This window comes from Lithobates pipiens, unplaced genomic scaffold, assembly GCF_037356315.1.
Source record: "Lithobates pipiens isolate NorthernLeopardFrog02 unplaced genomic scaffold, aLitPip1_a1.2 Scaffold_8, whole genome shotgun sequence".
NCBI lineage: Eukaryota > Metazoa > Chordata > Amphibia > Anura > Ranidae > Lithobates > Lithobates pipiens.
In genome coordinates, this window is record NW_027507903.1 from 52,601,416 (window position 1) to 52,617,409 (window position 15,994).

Sequence of the window (15,994 nt, forward strand, 5' to 3'; positions counted from 1 at the left end):
CTCCCCCTGTCGCCGGTGGGTAGGATAATTTAGTTAAGATGGTATATCTCCTCAAATTCCTCTACCTTTTTCTAAACACCCCTAGACCCCTAAACATCCCATTACCCAGGGAGACCTGTCCCTACCAGACTTTCAGCTCTACTTCTGGGTGGCTGTCCTGGTGACGGTCAGATGGTGGCTCTCCCAACCATAGGACAACCCAGCAGTGATCCTAGAAGCAGTTATAATGGGCTCGTACTCCTCCCTTAGCAACGTGGTATTTAGAGGGACGAAATCTCACCCTGGCATCACGGTATGGAATAGAACTAGGTCCTGCTTTAGCGCCCCCAAGACATTTTCTCCCCACATCCCTCTCTGGGGCAATCCCAACCTACCACATATGAATACTGTTCCAGATTCCCAGATCTGGGCAAGAAATGGAATAGTAACATTGAAGTATATCGTTGCGGGAGAAAAACTGAGAACCTTCTCTGATCTCAAAAGTGCCTACTCACTACCAGGGTGCATGCTGTTTTGGTATTACCAGCTCCGACTCGCTTACAGGAAACAGTTCCCAGTGCACCTCACACTGAAATCAACCTCTGTGGAGGGACTACTTACTGCCAAGATTGTGGATAAACCCCTATCCTCCCTATACTTCCATTTGTCCATAGCTCCTTTGAAGAAACTTGAAAAAACCCTGGACAAATGGAAATCCGACATCCCAGATATGTCAGAGGAGGATTGAGAGACATGTGTACCCTCCTTTGTCACTAATATGATCTCGGCCAGAGACCAATTTATGCAGGTCAAGTTCGTTCATAGAGCCTGCTAAACTCCGAAGCGGTTAATCATGAATCCTAGCACCCCAGTGGCCTGTTCTAAATGTGATCTGAGATCCGCCTCCTCCTTTCATATGGTCTGGTCCTGCCCCGCCTCAGGGACTATTGGTCGGAGATAGCCGACACCCTTGACCAGATTACCTCCCTGGAGCTGGGAACTGACCCCAAAATGATGCTGCTAAATGTTTTCAACCCTAGGGTAAAGGGCAATATACTAAACTGTTCCTGAATTACGCTACATTTTATGCCCATAGAGAGATATTCCTCCAAGGACGCTATACCCCCCAGGGTGTCTTCATGGCATCTAACACTGAACTCGGTGCTGCCACTGTGTAAGCTCACCTATGCCAACTGAAAATGCCCTGACAAATTTGACAGGGTATGGTCGGAATGGATAGATGCTTGGGGCACAGAAGTGGCGGATGATAGCTGAAATATTACTGCTGTACCTGCCCTACAATAATGCACTATTGCTATGATCTCCTGAATGTGTATTTACTGTTTAGGCTTTGTGAACTTAAAGTAGACGAGGTCCCTCCTTCGCACCCCCCCCCCTCTTTTCGCCTCCCCTCCCCCCCCCTTATCATCCACGTATCCTGCCTCTCCTCCCCCAGGACCTCCTCAAGTAATATTGCTGAAACTTACTACCTCCCATATCCTAAGGAGATGTAATATAACAGTTTTAAATATTTTTCTCCTGTTTAACCACTTGCTTACTGGGCACTTAAACCCCCCTCCTGCCCAGACCAATTTTTAGCTTTCAGCGCTGATGCACTTTGAATGACAATTGCGCGGTCATACAACACTGTACCCAAATTAAATTTTTATCATTTTTTTCCCACAAATAGAGCTTTCTTTTGGTGGTATTTAATTACAGTTGGGAGTTTTATTTTTTGCTCAAACAAAAAAATGCAAAATAAAACAAAAATAAAAAAAATCATGTTTAATAGTTTGTTATAAAATTTTGCAAACAGGTCATTTTTCTCCTTCATTGAAATGCGCTGATGAGGCGGCACTGGTGGGCACCGATAGGCACGGTTAAGGTGGCACCGATAGGCACAGATAAGGCGGTAACTGATAGGCACAGATAATGCAGCACTGATGGGCACAGATAAGGCGGCACTGATGGGCAAAGATGGGCACAGATAAGATGGCACAGATGGGTGGCATGGATAGGTACCACTGATAGATGGGACTGATGGGCACTGATAGGTAGCACTGCTGGGCACTGATGGGCGGCACTGCTAGGCACTGGTAGATGACGCTGATGGGCACGGATATGTGGCATATGAGGTGCAGCACTGTTGTTGAGGCAGATTGTGGGCACTGATGGGTGGCACTGTGGGCACTGATGGGTGGCACTGTGGGCACTGATGGGTGGCACTGTGGGCACTGATGGGTGGCACTGTGGGCACTGATGGGTGGCACTATGGGCACTGATGGGTGGCACTATGGGCACTGATGGGTGGCACTATGGGCACTGATGGGTGGCACATTTACTATATGTTGCACTGGCAGGGGGCAGGTGGGCACTGATGGCTTGGCCGTGATCGGGAAGTCCCTCTCACGGCCGCCGGTGATCAGCTTTTTTTTTCTCCTCACGCTGTCAGCGCGAGGAGGAAAATAGCCGATTACCAGCTCTGTTGTGATCACACGATCAGCTGTCATTGGCTGACAGCTGATCACGTGGTAAGGGGTCGGGATCGACCCCTAGCTTCCATCCGTGATCAGGCGTGTCTCATAGACTCGGTGATCACAGAGCGCGCCGCGTGCGCCCCTCCGGGGGCTCGCAGGCCACTCGTGCACGAGACGACGTCAATAGACGTTGTCCCGGCAAAGGAGGTCCGCGCTGTAGCCGTCATTCGGCTATAGCGCGGATCCCTAGTGGTTAAATGTGCAAACCAACCGTCTTGTGAACAAATGTGTATATGCATTGTATATACTGTAAAAATCAAATAAACCTTTTTCTTGTGAAAAAAAAATAGGCAAGTACACACATTATTTGTTTCGCAAAGATAGGTAAGAAGCGGGGGGAGGAAACATTTTTAAAAACAGTTATAGTTGTTTAATGTAGAATTTAAAGTATTTTATAGACAGATGTGAATCATACAAAATGGTTGAAGGCCTACTACACACAATATACATAATTCTCTTTATTATGATCCCATTTTGCTAACGGATATTAACTTCTTAAGCCCCTTTCACACTTGTGCGACTTGGGACTGCAAAGTCGCACAACACGTCGTACCCCATAATTTACAATGAGTACCATTCATATCTGTGTGACTTCAAGTCGCAGCGACTTCAAGGTAGTCCCTGCACTACTTTGTTCTGACAGGCGACTTGAGGTCCATAGAACTCAATAATACAAGTCGCATCAAAAAATTGCGGCAAAAGCGAATGACTTTCAAGTCGCACAAGTGTGAAAGCCTTACAATGAAACCAAATTCTTCTGTGTAACCAAATATTGTCATACAAGCAAATGACATTTTTTTACAATACCTCTGCAACTGTGCTTCTGATCCTGTCGAGAACAGACTCAAAATCCACCAAGTTAAACAAAGGTTGTTGTTTTAACCTGTGTAACTCTGCAGCAAATATATCTTCCTGGTTTTTCAGTATGGAGCCTAGAAGAAGGAAAGAGAAAGAAAGAAAGAAAGAAAGAAAGAAAAATAAAGATTGTTTGGCAATGTTTGGCTTTACGTTATTATATAAAGTACCACAAGTGATGATCAACCAGAAATTCACTAACCATTATTGTCCCATTTTTTTGTTCATACACCGCAATGGGGAAACCAAAGTCCATACAAGTCCATACACCTGCAGTTGGTTTTGCACATTACTTTCAGCCCTCACAATTACTAATAAATGATAACATCACTTTTAAACAAAAGAAAAAAATATATATCCAGAGCACTGGCATCTTTTAGCCATGGATTCCATTTATTAGTGATAAAAATACATTAAATCTACTTACAAAAATCTTGTAAAAACATGCATTATATTCACTCTCTCAACAGCAACATTAGCCTTAAGGCCAGTTCACACCACAATTTCTGTTTTCTCATGAATTCCGGGGCTTTTGCGTCTTCAGAACACATCATCTCAATTCAGAACATGCGAGTTCCACTGCATTTTGCTGCATTCCAAATGCGTTCCATACAGAAAAAAATAGCATGTTCTACTTTTGTTGACTGCACTGAAACGGACAGCACCGGTGTAAGCTAGGGCCATTGGAATACATGGAAAACGCTGTGCATTCCTTTTTCATGCAAATTAAACACACACTGGACTGCATCTGGTGTGAACCAGCACTCAGGATGTACCCTCACAACAGCCTTTGAAGCTAAAAGTAATCCAAAATACACGAGTAAGCAGGTACTCAGCATTAATCTTCAGTATCAGCCTCTTACATGTTTCAAAAGGGACGTGCCCTCTTTATCAGAACCTATGGCACTTAGAACTTTTGTGTACAAACCTTAAGAATGACAAACTAACCTGTAGGATACCTGCGTGCCATCATAGAAAATCAAACAACATATTGGGTAACTGTGGAAAAGTGTTGGCTTCTAAAACTGCTGTGAGAGTACTTTGAGTCTAATGTTGCTGTTAAAGTGTATGCAAACTAATAATGAACGTCTCTTATTCCTTTTGATGTGTTAAAGGGGACCCTTCCTGGTCTCTAGAGGTCATAAGAGCAAGACTACGCATGCTCAGAGACAAAATACATACAAAACTATTCAACACATTACGTCACTTCTGACATTGTATTCTATCGTACGAAAAGTTTCGTACTTTGAGCAACGTCTTCACTTTCGACATCAGACTAGGATGCCACAAAAAACGGACGAACGGTCGTCCGAAAATATAAGTGTGTGTACGAGTGTTTACTATGTTATGTCAAAGAGGCAGTTTTAGCCCTCCTAGTTCTTATCTTGGACAAAAGAAAGATTAGACTTTATGCTGTAGATCAGTGGTTCCCAACCCTGTCCTCAAGTACTCCCAACAGGCCACGTTTGTAGGTTTTTCTTTATTTTGCACAGGTGCTTTCAATCAGAGTCAATGGCTTGTTATTTTGGACAGAGAAATGCCCAAAACTTGGCCTGTAGAGGGTACTTGAGGACAGGGTTGAGAACCACCGCTGTAGAGAACTAAGAGTGGAAAAGGATGGGTGTTTAGCAAAAGAAAACTGGAAAGGGCTGAAAACACAGTCCACAAAAATGCTGCGTTTTTATTAGATCAACTGCTATTGTTCTGTACTGCATACGATTATTTCCTTGACATACATGTTAAAAGACTGGACATAATGGGGGTTTACAAGATTTTCGTGACTAGTTTTCATGAACATTTATCTGTAATAAATGTAATCCACAACCACACTCTACCAATATTTATCCATGCACAAAAGGTGTTAAAAGATTTTAACTTCACTGGTTTTTACCTGTTGGTTGTGTTGTTATAGGCCAATCACAAAAATCTGTTTCCAAATACATGTTGCTAATGGAAGTGTACTTAAACGCAATACAACTCTAGGCACACCAGAGTGATGGTGTCCTTTCATACAAGCTCAGCCTCTTGCATTACGCAAATATTTTAGGAGATACTAATGTTAGAATGTGTTATGGAAAGAAACCTGATGTACACTTTATATTAAATCAATTATTAAGGACGACCAAAACAAGTGAAAGAGATGGTTTTCATATTTACTGAACTAAATGGATTCTTTTGACTACCATTAAGGTTCCCGACTCCCCCTTTTCCCTATATCTAGGAGGTAGCCAGAAGAGAGAAACAAAAGGACAAAATGATCACATTTTGTTTTGTGTCTTTACCCTGATCTCCTGGGTCCTAGCCCATAAAACAATTATGGTAAATAAAACTCTGGTGCTAGCAACTTTGGTTCAAATTGAAGGGGAGGTTTCATTTTTAGGCAAAATATCACAGCTAGATTTATCTCACTGCTGTTCCTGTACCAGACACTGTTCTGGTTCATTATACTCCAAAAATGTATTTCTATACCCATAGATGATAAAGATGCTACAGTAGAAGTATCTAAATATCATAGTAATCAAATGTAATATGCAGCATATAGCATAAAATGTCAGTCTGAATAAATGGGCTATAGATTGGAGCATACCTGTTCTAGTCATAGTTACATTCCGGTTTTCAAACATCTGAACTGATTCTCCCACAAACAGTATTTTCTCAGCAACCCTCACAGGGATGTAAGATGGCAGCATTTCAACCCTCAGTGAAAACTGCTTAAGAGTAGGTGCCAACATGTTCTCCTCTTCAATCAGACGCTGTTAGAAGACAAACAGGCAAATCCTCATAATCAAGGCCTAATAGATGCATTGTTGCGCATAAAGCTCATTCATATCTAACCAGGGTATATTTGTGTGTGTGTGTGTGTGTTATTATATATATATATATATATATATATATATATATATATATATATACATACATACATACACACACACACACACAGGTGCATCCCAAACAAATTAGAATATCATCAAAAAGTGGTTGTAAAGGCAGAAGGTTTTTTTTATCTGAATGCATTTTATGCATTAAAATCAAAAGCCTTCTGTGTGTAGCAGCCCCCCTCAGCCCTCCTAATACTTACCCGAGCCCCATCTCTGGCCAGCGATGTCCACGAGTGCCTTGGCCATCCAGGATTGGCTGAGACACAGCAGAAGCACAACTGGCTCCCACTGCTGTCACTCAAACTCAGTTAGTCAATGAGGAGAGAAAGAGGGTGGGGCCGCACTACAGCTCAATGCCTGAATGCATACTTCAAGCAGCTTGCTGTGGGGGCACTCAACAGGAGGGAGGGATCAAGAGCTCCAGCCAGGGACCCGAGAAGAGGAGAATTGGAAAAGAGGGGGCGCACCAGCCTTGCGCATTATCCTTTGGATAGGTATTAAAAGTAATAAAAGAAAACTACCGTATATACTAGAGTATAGGTCGATCTGAATATAAGGCGAGGCACCTAATTTACCACAAAAAAACTGGGAAAACTTATTGACTCGTGTATAAGCCGAAGATGAGACATGCAGCAGCTACTGTTACAGCTTAAAAGAGTGGAAAAGAGGGTCAACAATGCCCATCTGCAGCTGCGTACCTCCCTGTGCAGCCTACCTGTGTCCTTCTGCAGCCTACCTGTGTCCTTCTGCAGCCTACCTGTGTCCTTCTGCAGCCTACCTGTGTCCTTCTGCAGCCTACCTGTGTCCTCCTGCAGCCTCTGTGTCCTTCTGCAGCCTCTGTGTCCTTCTGCAGTTCCGTGTGCCATTTTGCACCGATCAGCATGTATCAGCATGTCATAAAAACATGCCAGGATTCAAAAGCCGCAATTCTCCTCCTCGTCTGTGACAGACGGCGGCCATTCCACTGTTCAAAGCCACGCCTCCCTGTCTGTGATAGGCGGAACACTCAATTTCCCAGCAGTCAGTGTTCCGCCTATCACGACATCCTCTCATCCTTGTCCGTAGTATGAGGATGAGCGGATGTCCGTGATAGGCGGAACACTGACTGCTGGGAAATTGAGTGTTCCGCCTATCACAGACAGGGAGGCGCGGCTTTTGAACAGTGGAATGGCCGCCGTCTGTCTGCATGACACGCTGATCAGGTAGGCAGATGGCGGTGACGAGTATAAGCCAAGGGGGGCACTTTCAGCCTAAAAAAAGGGGCTGAAAATCTCAGCTTATACTCGAGTATATAAGGGTACTCACAAACAATTGTAAAATTCTTGCAAAACGAATAGGGCTGTTACTGATTAAAATTTTCCTGTTCGATTAATCGTTTTTTTTTAATCGATTAATCGACTAATTTCGATTAATTATAATGCACATACAGTTTTTACAATTTTTTTTATTAGACTTTAAGAAAAAGGTAGAAAGTTAGTTTAACTTTAACTGTAATGTCCACATTTCCCCCATACTCCCCCCATGCTGTATTGTCCACATCTCCCCCCCATGCTGTATTGTCCACATCTCCCCCCCATAAAGTACTGCCCACTTCTCCCCCCATAAAGTACTGCCCACATCTCCCCCCATAAAGTACTGCCCACTTTGTACTGCCCACTTCTCCCCCCATAAAGTACTGCCCACATCTCCTCACATCTCCCCCAAACCTTAATATTCATGATTGTCTGCTCTGTCTGGAATAGACAGCAGGCAGACCCGTCCATCCTCAGAGTAGACACAAGCAGGCAGGCGATGATGACGTCAGCGCGCGCGTCTAGGCCGCCGTCGGGTGGACCAAGATGGCTGCGGCTCCGGAGCTAGGCCGAAGCCGCGACCTTTCCTATGGGCGAGACCGCGGAGCTGACTCCGTGGATCGTCCTCGATCAAAATTATTTTGATCGATCAAAGAAATTAACGATTAATCTAACAATTAATCGTTAATTTCCGCAGCCCTAAAAATGAATAGTCATCAAATAGCAGCATTCGGTCAGAGATGAACAAATACTCTCCAAAGGTCACAGAGGAAATCACAGGGATCACTGCCAGCTGACGTGTTTCGAAGGGAAAGTACCTTCTTCCTCAGAGCTCAGCAGTCTGAGCTTCCTCTGATGAAGAAGGGACTTTCCCTTCGAAACACGTCAGCTGGCAGTGATTTCCTCTGTGACCTTTGAAGAGTTTTTGTTCATCTCTGACTAAATGCTGTTATTTGATGACTATTCATTTTGCAAGAATTCTACAACTGTGAGTAGTTTTCTTTCATTACTTTTAATAAACACATATCCAAAGGATAATGCACAAGGCTGGTGCGCCCCCTCGTTTCTTTTTATATCTTTGACTATTAGGATTCCCCCATCCTTGAGGACAGCAAGGCTTGTGGCATTATATAGTTTGTCTGGTAATCCACTTGTGCGCAGAAGCGTTTCTTCTCTGCTATCAAGAGGAAAATTGGGGCTGCCCTGTGCAAACCACTACACAGAGCAGGTAAGTATAACATGTTTGTTATATTTATAGGAAAAAAAAAATGACTTTACAAATCACTAACTTAGTTCATCAATTCAATTAAAAAAGTGAAACTCATATAGAGTCATTACACACAGAGTGATATATTTCAAGCATTTTTTTTTATTTATGTATTTTTTTAAATTTTGATGATTATTGCTTACAGCCAATGAAAACCCAAAATTCTGTATCTCAGGAAATTAGAATATTGTAATAAAGGTCAATATTATGGACTCATGGTGTCACACTCTGATCAGCTAATTCAGAACACCTGTAAAAGGTTTCCAGAGCCTTTAATCAGGGGTCTCAAACTGGTGGCCCTCCAGCTGTTGTGAAACTACAAGTCCCATCATGCCTCTGCCTGTGGGAGTCATGCTTGTAACTGTCAGCCTTGCAATGCCTCACGGGACTTGTAGTTTTGCAACAGCCGAAGGGCTGTCAGTTTGAGACGCCTGCATGGTCTCTCAGTCTGGTTCAGTAGGGTACACAATCATGGGGAAGACTGCTGACTTGACGGTTGTCCAGAAGATAGTCATCGACACCCTCCACAAGGAGAGCAAGTCAAAAAAGGTCATTGCTAAAGAAGCTGGCTGTTCACAGAGTGCTGTACCCAAGCATATTAATGGAAAGTTGAACGGAAGAAAAAAAGTGGTAGAAAAAGGTGCACAAGCAACAGGGATAACCACAGCCTTGAGAGGGATTGTGAAGCAAAGGCCAGTCAAGAATTTGGGGGAGATTCACTAGGAGAGGACTACGGCTGGTGTCAGTGCTTCAAGAGCCACCACAGAGACGTATCCAGGACATGGGCTGGAGTGGAGAGGCACGCTAGTAAATAAACCCCACAGAGTGATATCTGAAGGCAAATAGACTGTGCACTCTGCAAGTGCAGAGCTTAGTAAATGAGGTAAAGTTTCAAGTTCCAAAAAAAAAAAACCCAGGCACGTGCAAGGAAAATAAAAAGAAATATGGAATTTTTGCTTGCACGTGATTGAATGATGGAAGTCAGCAAAACGTCTTATTTACTAAGCTCTGAAGCAACTGCTCTTACAGAGGGCAGCTGCCTATTTCTAGTTTATCTATTTGTCTGTAGTAAATCAACCACTGTGTGTAATGAATCTATATAATATATGAGTTTCACTTTTTAAATTGAATTACTGAAATAAACGTAACTTTTAACCACTTTCAGACCGGACCAATTTGCTGGTCAAAGACCAGACCACTTTTTGCGATTCGGCACTGCGCGGTCGTGCGACGTGGCTCCCAAACAAAATTGACGTCCTTTTTTTCCCACAAATAGAGCTTTTTTTTGGTGGTATTTGATCACCCCTGTGGTTTTTATTTTTTGCGCTATAAACAAAAATAGAGCGACAATTTTGAAAAAAAACGCATTATTTTTTACTTTTTGTTATAATAAATATCCCCCAAAAATATATAAAAAAAAATTTTTTTCCCTCAGTTTAGGCCGATACGTATTCTTCTACATATTTTTGGTAAAAAAGATCGCAATAAGCGATTATTGATTGGTTTGCGCAAAAGTTATAGCGTTTACAAAATAGGGATAGTTTTATAGCATTTTTATTAATAATTTTTTATTATTATTTTTTTTTACTAGTAATGGCGGCGATCGGCGATTTTTATTGTGACTGCGACATTGTGGGGGACCCATCTGACATTTTTGACACATTTTTGGGACCATTGTCATTTATACAGTAATTTAGTAATTTAGTAATTTATACAGTAATCACTGCTATATAAATGCAGTGATTCCTGTGTAAATGACACTGGCAGTGAAAGGGTTAACCAGTGGGTGGCAGTGTAGGGGTTAAGTGTTCCTAGGGGAGTGTTACTAACTGTGGGGGGGTTGGGCTTTCATTTAGTGTACACTGATCTCTGCTCCAATCACATGGAGCAGAGATCAGCGTCACTAGTTGCTAGGCAGAATAGACAAATGTTGTTTACACAGCATTTGCTCTATTCGGCCGCTCCGTGAGACGATCGCGGGGATGCCCGCGGCGATCGAGTCCGCGGGTCCCGCGACCGAACTCACGGGGGTCCCGACCAGCGCGGGAGCGCGCCGCCGGCGGCGCGCTCCCGATGGCAGGGCTGCATCGAATATTGGACGTACCTGTACGCCAATATGCCTGCCCGTGCCATTCTGTCGACGTACATCGTCGTGCGCTGGTCGGGAAGTGGTTAATGATGATATTTTTTGAGATGCACCTGTATACACTTTTTTTGAAAATTATTTATAAAACCATGTAATACAAAAAGCAAACCATATACAAAAACAGCACACACACACACATAATACACTCACATATTCACACACAGGATGTAGAATTTAAAAACATGAGGATTTTTGGGGGGGCAAATGAAGCAAATCACATTAAAAAATAAAAAAAAAATAAATAAAAAACTTGGGAGTCCAGCAGGGCTGTGGACATTCAAGTTTTTACAAATTCTTAACAAGCAGTAAATGAGCTTTAAAGCGTACGTTCAGCTTTTCAGAAAAAACACAAAAAAGGTCAACCAACATCCTATAACCCCCCCCCCCCCCCACCCTCTTCTGACCCTTGTTTCTTGAAAGTTTCCAGGACAGATCATAGTGATTCTGATTGGTCAGCGCAAGCACAGAGCGTCGGGAGCGGGGACCGCTACACCAACTGCATGGGCACTGACAGCTCATTACCCACATAGGTAAAGTACAGTGGGGATGGTGTACGGTGTTTTTTTTCTGAAAAGGTAAACAAACCGTTTAAAGAAACCCTCACTGACTTCTGTAACTGTAGGCACTGTGCAACAATCTATTGTGCCATTCTCTCTGAGGTTGAGCTTGCACATCCAAAACTCCTGCTATATTTTAATTAGACATTAGAAAACTGGTGGTCTGCTGGGAAGAGCAATCAGATGAAACTGCACTACTAAGAGAACAATCTGGATGACTTCAGTGCTACTGTAACTGTGGAAAAACAAATTGCTCCACGGTGCCCGATTTACTCCTTGTTAGGAATACGTACAGTTGTGCTCAAAAGTTTTCTTCTCCTTGGTGACTTGGTAATATATAGTATGTACCATTTTTAAAGAAAACATGAGTGAGCAGCCAAAACGCATTTTTTTTTTTATTTCTTATGGGATTCATCTTCAACTGTAGGTCATAACAGAATGGCACAATCATTAAACAAAACCTGGCAAGAAGTAGACCAATGAAATGACCCGTTAAAATGTTTGCAAACCCCAAGTTCTTAATCCTGTTTATTGCCCCCTTTAGAATCCATGACAGAGTGCAGTCTTTCGTAATATTTGTCTATGAGGCCCCGAGTTCTTGCAGGTGGTATAGCTGCCCATTCGTCTTGGCAAAATCCAGGTCATGCAGTCTGTTCGTCTTGCATGAACCGCACATTTGAGATCTTCCCAGAGTGGCTTGATGATATTAGGGTCAGGAGACCGATTGCCACTCCAGAACCTTCAACTTTTTCTGCTTTAACCACAGGAGGGTCAATATGGCCTTGTGCTTAGGGTCATGTTCAGGCTGGAATGTCCAAGCGCATCAAATTGTCTGCCAGTATCTTCTGATAACATGTTGCATTCATCCTGCCATGAATTTTCACAAGATTCCCCATACCGTTAGAGCTCACACACCTCCAAAGCATCAGTGAGCCACCACCATGCTTCAAAGTGGGGATTGGTGTTCTTGTGGCTATGGGCCTTGTTCACACCTCTCTAAACATAGCGCTTATGGTTGTCACCATGAAGCTATATTTTGGGCTCCTCACTCCAGATGACAGTGTGCCAGCAGCTGTGAGGAGTGTCAAGGTGTTGTCTGGCTTTTTTGTGGCATTGGCACAGTAAAGGCTTCTTTTCTGGCAACTTGACAATGCAGCTCATTTTTGTTCAAGTATCATCGTATTGTGCTGCTTGAAACAACCACACTTTTTCCAGAGCAGCCTGTATATCTCCTGAGGTTACATGTGGGTTTTTCTTTGTATCCCAAACAATTCCTCTTGCAGTTTTGGCTGCTATCTTTCTTGGTCTACCTGATCTTGGTTTGGTATCAAGAGGTCTCTGAATTTTCCACATCTTAATAAGTTATTGAACAGTACCGACTGACATATTCAAGGCTTTGGATATCTTTTATATCCTTTTCTATCACCTTGTTTCGCATGTCTTGACAGTTTTCTGCTCCCTGCTCAGTGAATCCACATGAGAATTAACAAACTCATTGACTCATACATAGACACAATTTTTAATTTAAAAAGCCACAGATGTAGGAAATTAACCTTTGATTGCCATTTTAATCTGTGTGTGTCCCCTTGTGTGTCTGTACCAAGGGCAACCATTCCAAGGTATGGAAGCTTTTGATCCATTTGGTTGATTTCTGTTATCATTATGATTTGAAAAAGCCAAACAACTGTGATAATAAATGGCTTCAAATGATAACCATCCTTAAAGCGGACCTTCAGTCATTTTTTTAAATCTTTCCATCCATTAAACCTTCTGCCCTTGTTGTTTTAACTTTGGATAGTAAAAAAAATTTTTTCTGACAGTAAATACCTTATACAGCCCACTTCCTGTTTCTTGTCTGGTAAAAAGCCTAGGCTTATGACATCATGCACAGATCTCTGTAACTCTGGAGAGAGTTTGCCAGGAAGGGAGGGGGGATGAGTCATAAGAGGGCCAATGAGAGCTGCAGAGTTGGGCGGTGCGGGTCTGTAAATCCAGGAACAGGCAGCTGCCCATAGTTAAAATGGCTGCAGCCAGACTCAGTGGAGGGAGATTTCTGCAGAAAATTTGGCAATATTTTATATATCACAGGATATATAAAATATGCAAAGCAGTTAGAGGGAAACCTCAAAATGACAAAAAAAATTATTACAAATTACGTGAGCAGACTGCAGTTCCTCTTTAAATAAAAAAAGACAGTTTTTTGGAATGATCAGTCATATTTTCAATAACAATGCCAACATTTCTCGATTTCTGCCAGAGTATGCAAACTTTTGAGCCCAACTGTAAATATGTACCCTGGCCACAGGTTTACTTTAAAGTCTATTAGGAGGTGTCAATACAAAATAAAATTTACCATTTATAAGATGCCATTTACATTCAAAAGAACGTGTACAAAATATACGTTTAGAATGAAATATCTCACCAAGTCTTGCAGCTCTCGCAGCTGTTTCCCAGTAAGGCCCCCGATACCCAAGTCGTCATCTTCTTCATCAGGCTGGGTAGAAGCATTGCCAGAAGCGGACCCTTGTCTCACAAAAAACTCTTCATACTGGTCTAATAAAAGCCCATGAAGCATCCAGGCAGACAACTGTTTGTACATAACCCCATGACACACTGCCAGGATCCTAGGTAGATATAAGATACATAAACAACATCTACATACAAAAAAACTAATGGAACCAAAATATCTTATCACTATTTAAGGCTCATTATACTCTGGTAATTGCAGTTCTGTGTGCTTTCCTGTGCTTATTGTTTTCAGCTTTATAGAACGCTGTGGGGACCCCAGGTCCTGCAATGTGCTGTACGCTCTGAAAACCTAATGTTCTCAAATGCAAAAAGTTGTGTATGCAATCTTGTAGATCTTAATCACAAAAACTCAGTGCATGCTAGAATTCGTTTTCCCCAAGACTATCAGTAAAGCCTTCTCTACTCCAGAAACATGCGCTTTGAAGTGATATAGCTGCACGTGGTTTTGCAGTAACCATTTATTGAAAAAAAATCACTTTGGCTGTATCCCATTTATGGCTAATTTTACCAAAGTACACAAATAGGGATGGGCTCAGGCATGTTGGGATCGTAGTCCCATCTCACCTGAGCAATCCCACCTGGAAGCCCTCACAGCACACCATCAATCATAGACAGTGAGGCATTTCCTGGCCCGCAGCTGAACATAAACACGCTGCCTATGATTGGCAGTGTGCAGTGAGGGCTTCCTGGCGGGATTGCTCAAGTGGGTTGGGACTACGATCCGAACACACCCGAGACCATCCCTATACAAAGACAGACTTTTATTTACATGAACCCATACACAGGAATGTTAGGCTGCTCAGAAGTATCACATTTGCGTGGTTTACGCGGTTTGAGAAGGTTTTGGCACCAATCGTTGAGCAATCATCCAGCTCAGGTGTGGGCGCCTTCTCCCCCTGCCGCGGACTCAAGCACGTGACGTTGGCGGCATATATCTACCTCCCAGTTTGAGCGGGCAGTTTATACGGCCAGTCTCCTCTGCTGACCCTGCATACTAGCGGTTTGCCAGCCGGTAATTCATGGCTTACAGCAATCGGGTAAGTGTTCATGGTATTAGGTGTACCTTGGTAGTTATTTTTTCATTTTGTTTCACTGCACAATCTCTGTTGAATTTTTATTTATTTTTTCATCATTAGTTCAATGCTTGCACATATCTAGGCTACTGTCATCCACTATTTATATACAGGTCGGTCCACTATAAACATCCACGAAACGCGGCAAGCTATTTTTGATGCTACAGCCATATCACTTACACCTCAATGATGTCACCAACATTACTTTAGTACCATTATACGTATATATACCATGTGATTACAGATTCAGGCATGTCTCCCTTGGCACCATTACTGTTCTATGTATATTAACACTCTGACTATTATTTATTACGATAGTGTCTTCATTTGTATATATGTCTCTATCCATTATGCCTATACTTTGTGCTAAATATATGTATGTATATAATATATATATATATATATATATATATATATATATATATATATGAAATAATTTTTCTACTATACTCGCTACGAATAAAAGTATTTTTTACTCTTATCTCCACATTTCAACTGTTTCATCAAAAGTCCCAATTTCCTTTCAAATGTAGAGGTATTGGGGAATGGTTGGATGTAAATGTACAAAATGGCCACCCTCAACCTAAAGACTGCAGACTATTCCATAAGCTTTTATTTTAATATGAGCAAGGAGGAAGCAAGTTGTTACATCTCTGGTCATGAGGGGGACGACGACAATCAGCAATCAGAAAAAGTCTTTGACAAAAAAAAAAAAAAAAAAAACAGATCAGACCACTTGCGTCTCATTCATATTCTGACTGCATCATGTATCAGTGCACTGTTAGCTTTAGGTACAGTTTTGAAGTTAGGTTTGTGGATTGTAAAAATAGTTTTCCCAGTCTTATATTATATGGGTAAATCTGTTAAAGATCAAAGTGGA

The 15,994-nt window shown here is 42.2% G+C and overlaps 1 protein-coding gene across 1 annotated transcript in view; it reads right to left on the bottom strand.

The window, feature by feature from the left end:
- TUBGCP4 (tubulin gamma complex component 4) overlaps nucleotides 1-15,994 on the bottom strand; it is a 66,782-nt gene that overhangs the window by 25,555 nt on the left and 25,233 nt on the right. Inside the window, exons 7-9 of the mRNA XM_077472757.1 lie at nucleotides 13,935-14,136; nucleotides 5,959-6,124; nucleotides 3,324-3,448 (exon numbers count right to left, since the gene is read on the bottom strand). Of these exons, the coding sequence (XP_077328883.1) occupies nucleotides 3,324-3,448; nucleotides 5,959-6,124; nucleotides 13,935-14,136 (493 nt within the window). The remainder of the gene's footprint in view (nucleotides 1-3,323; nucleotides 3,449-5,958; nucleotides 6,125-13,934; nucleotides 14,137-15,994) is intronic.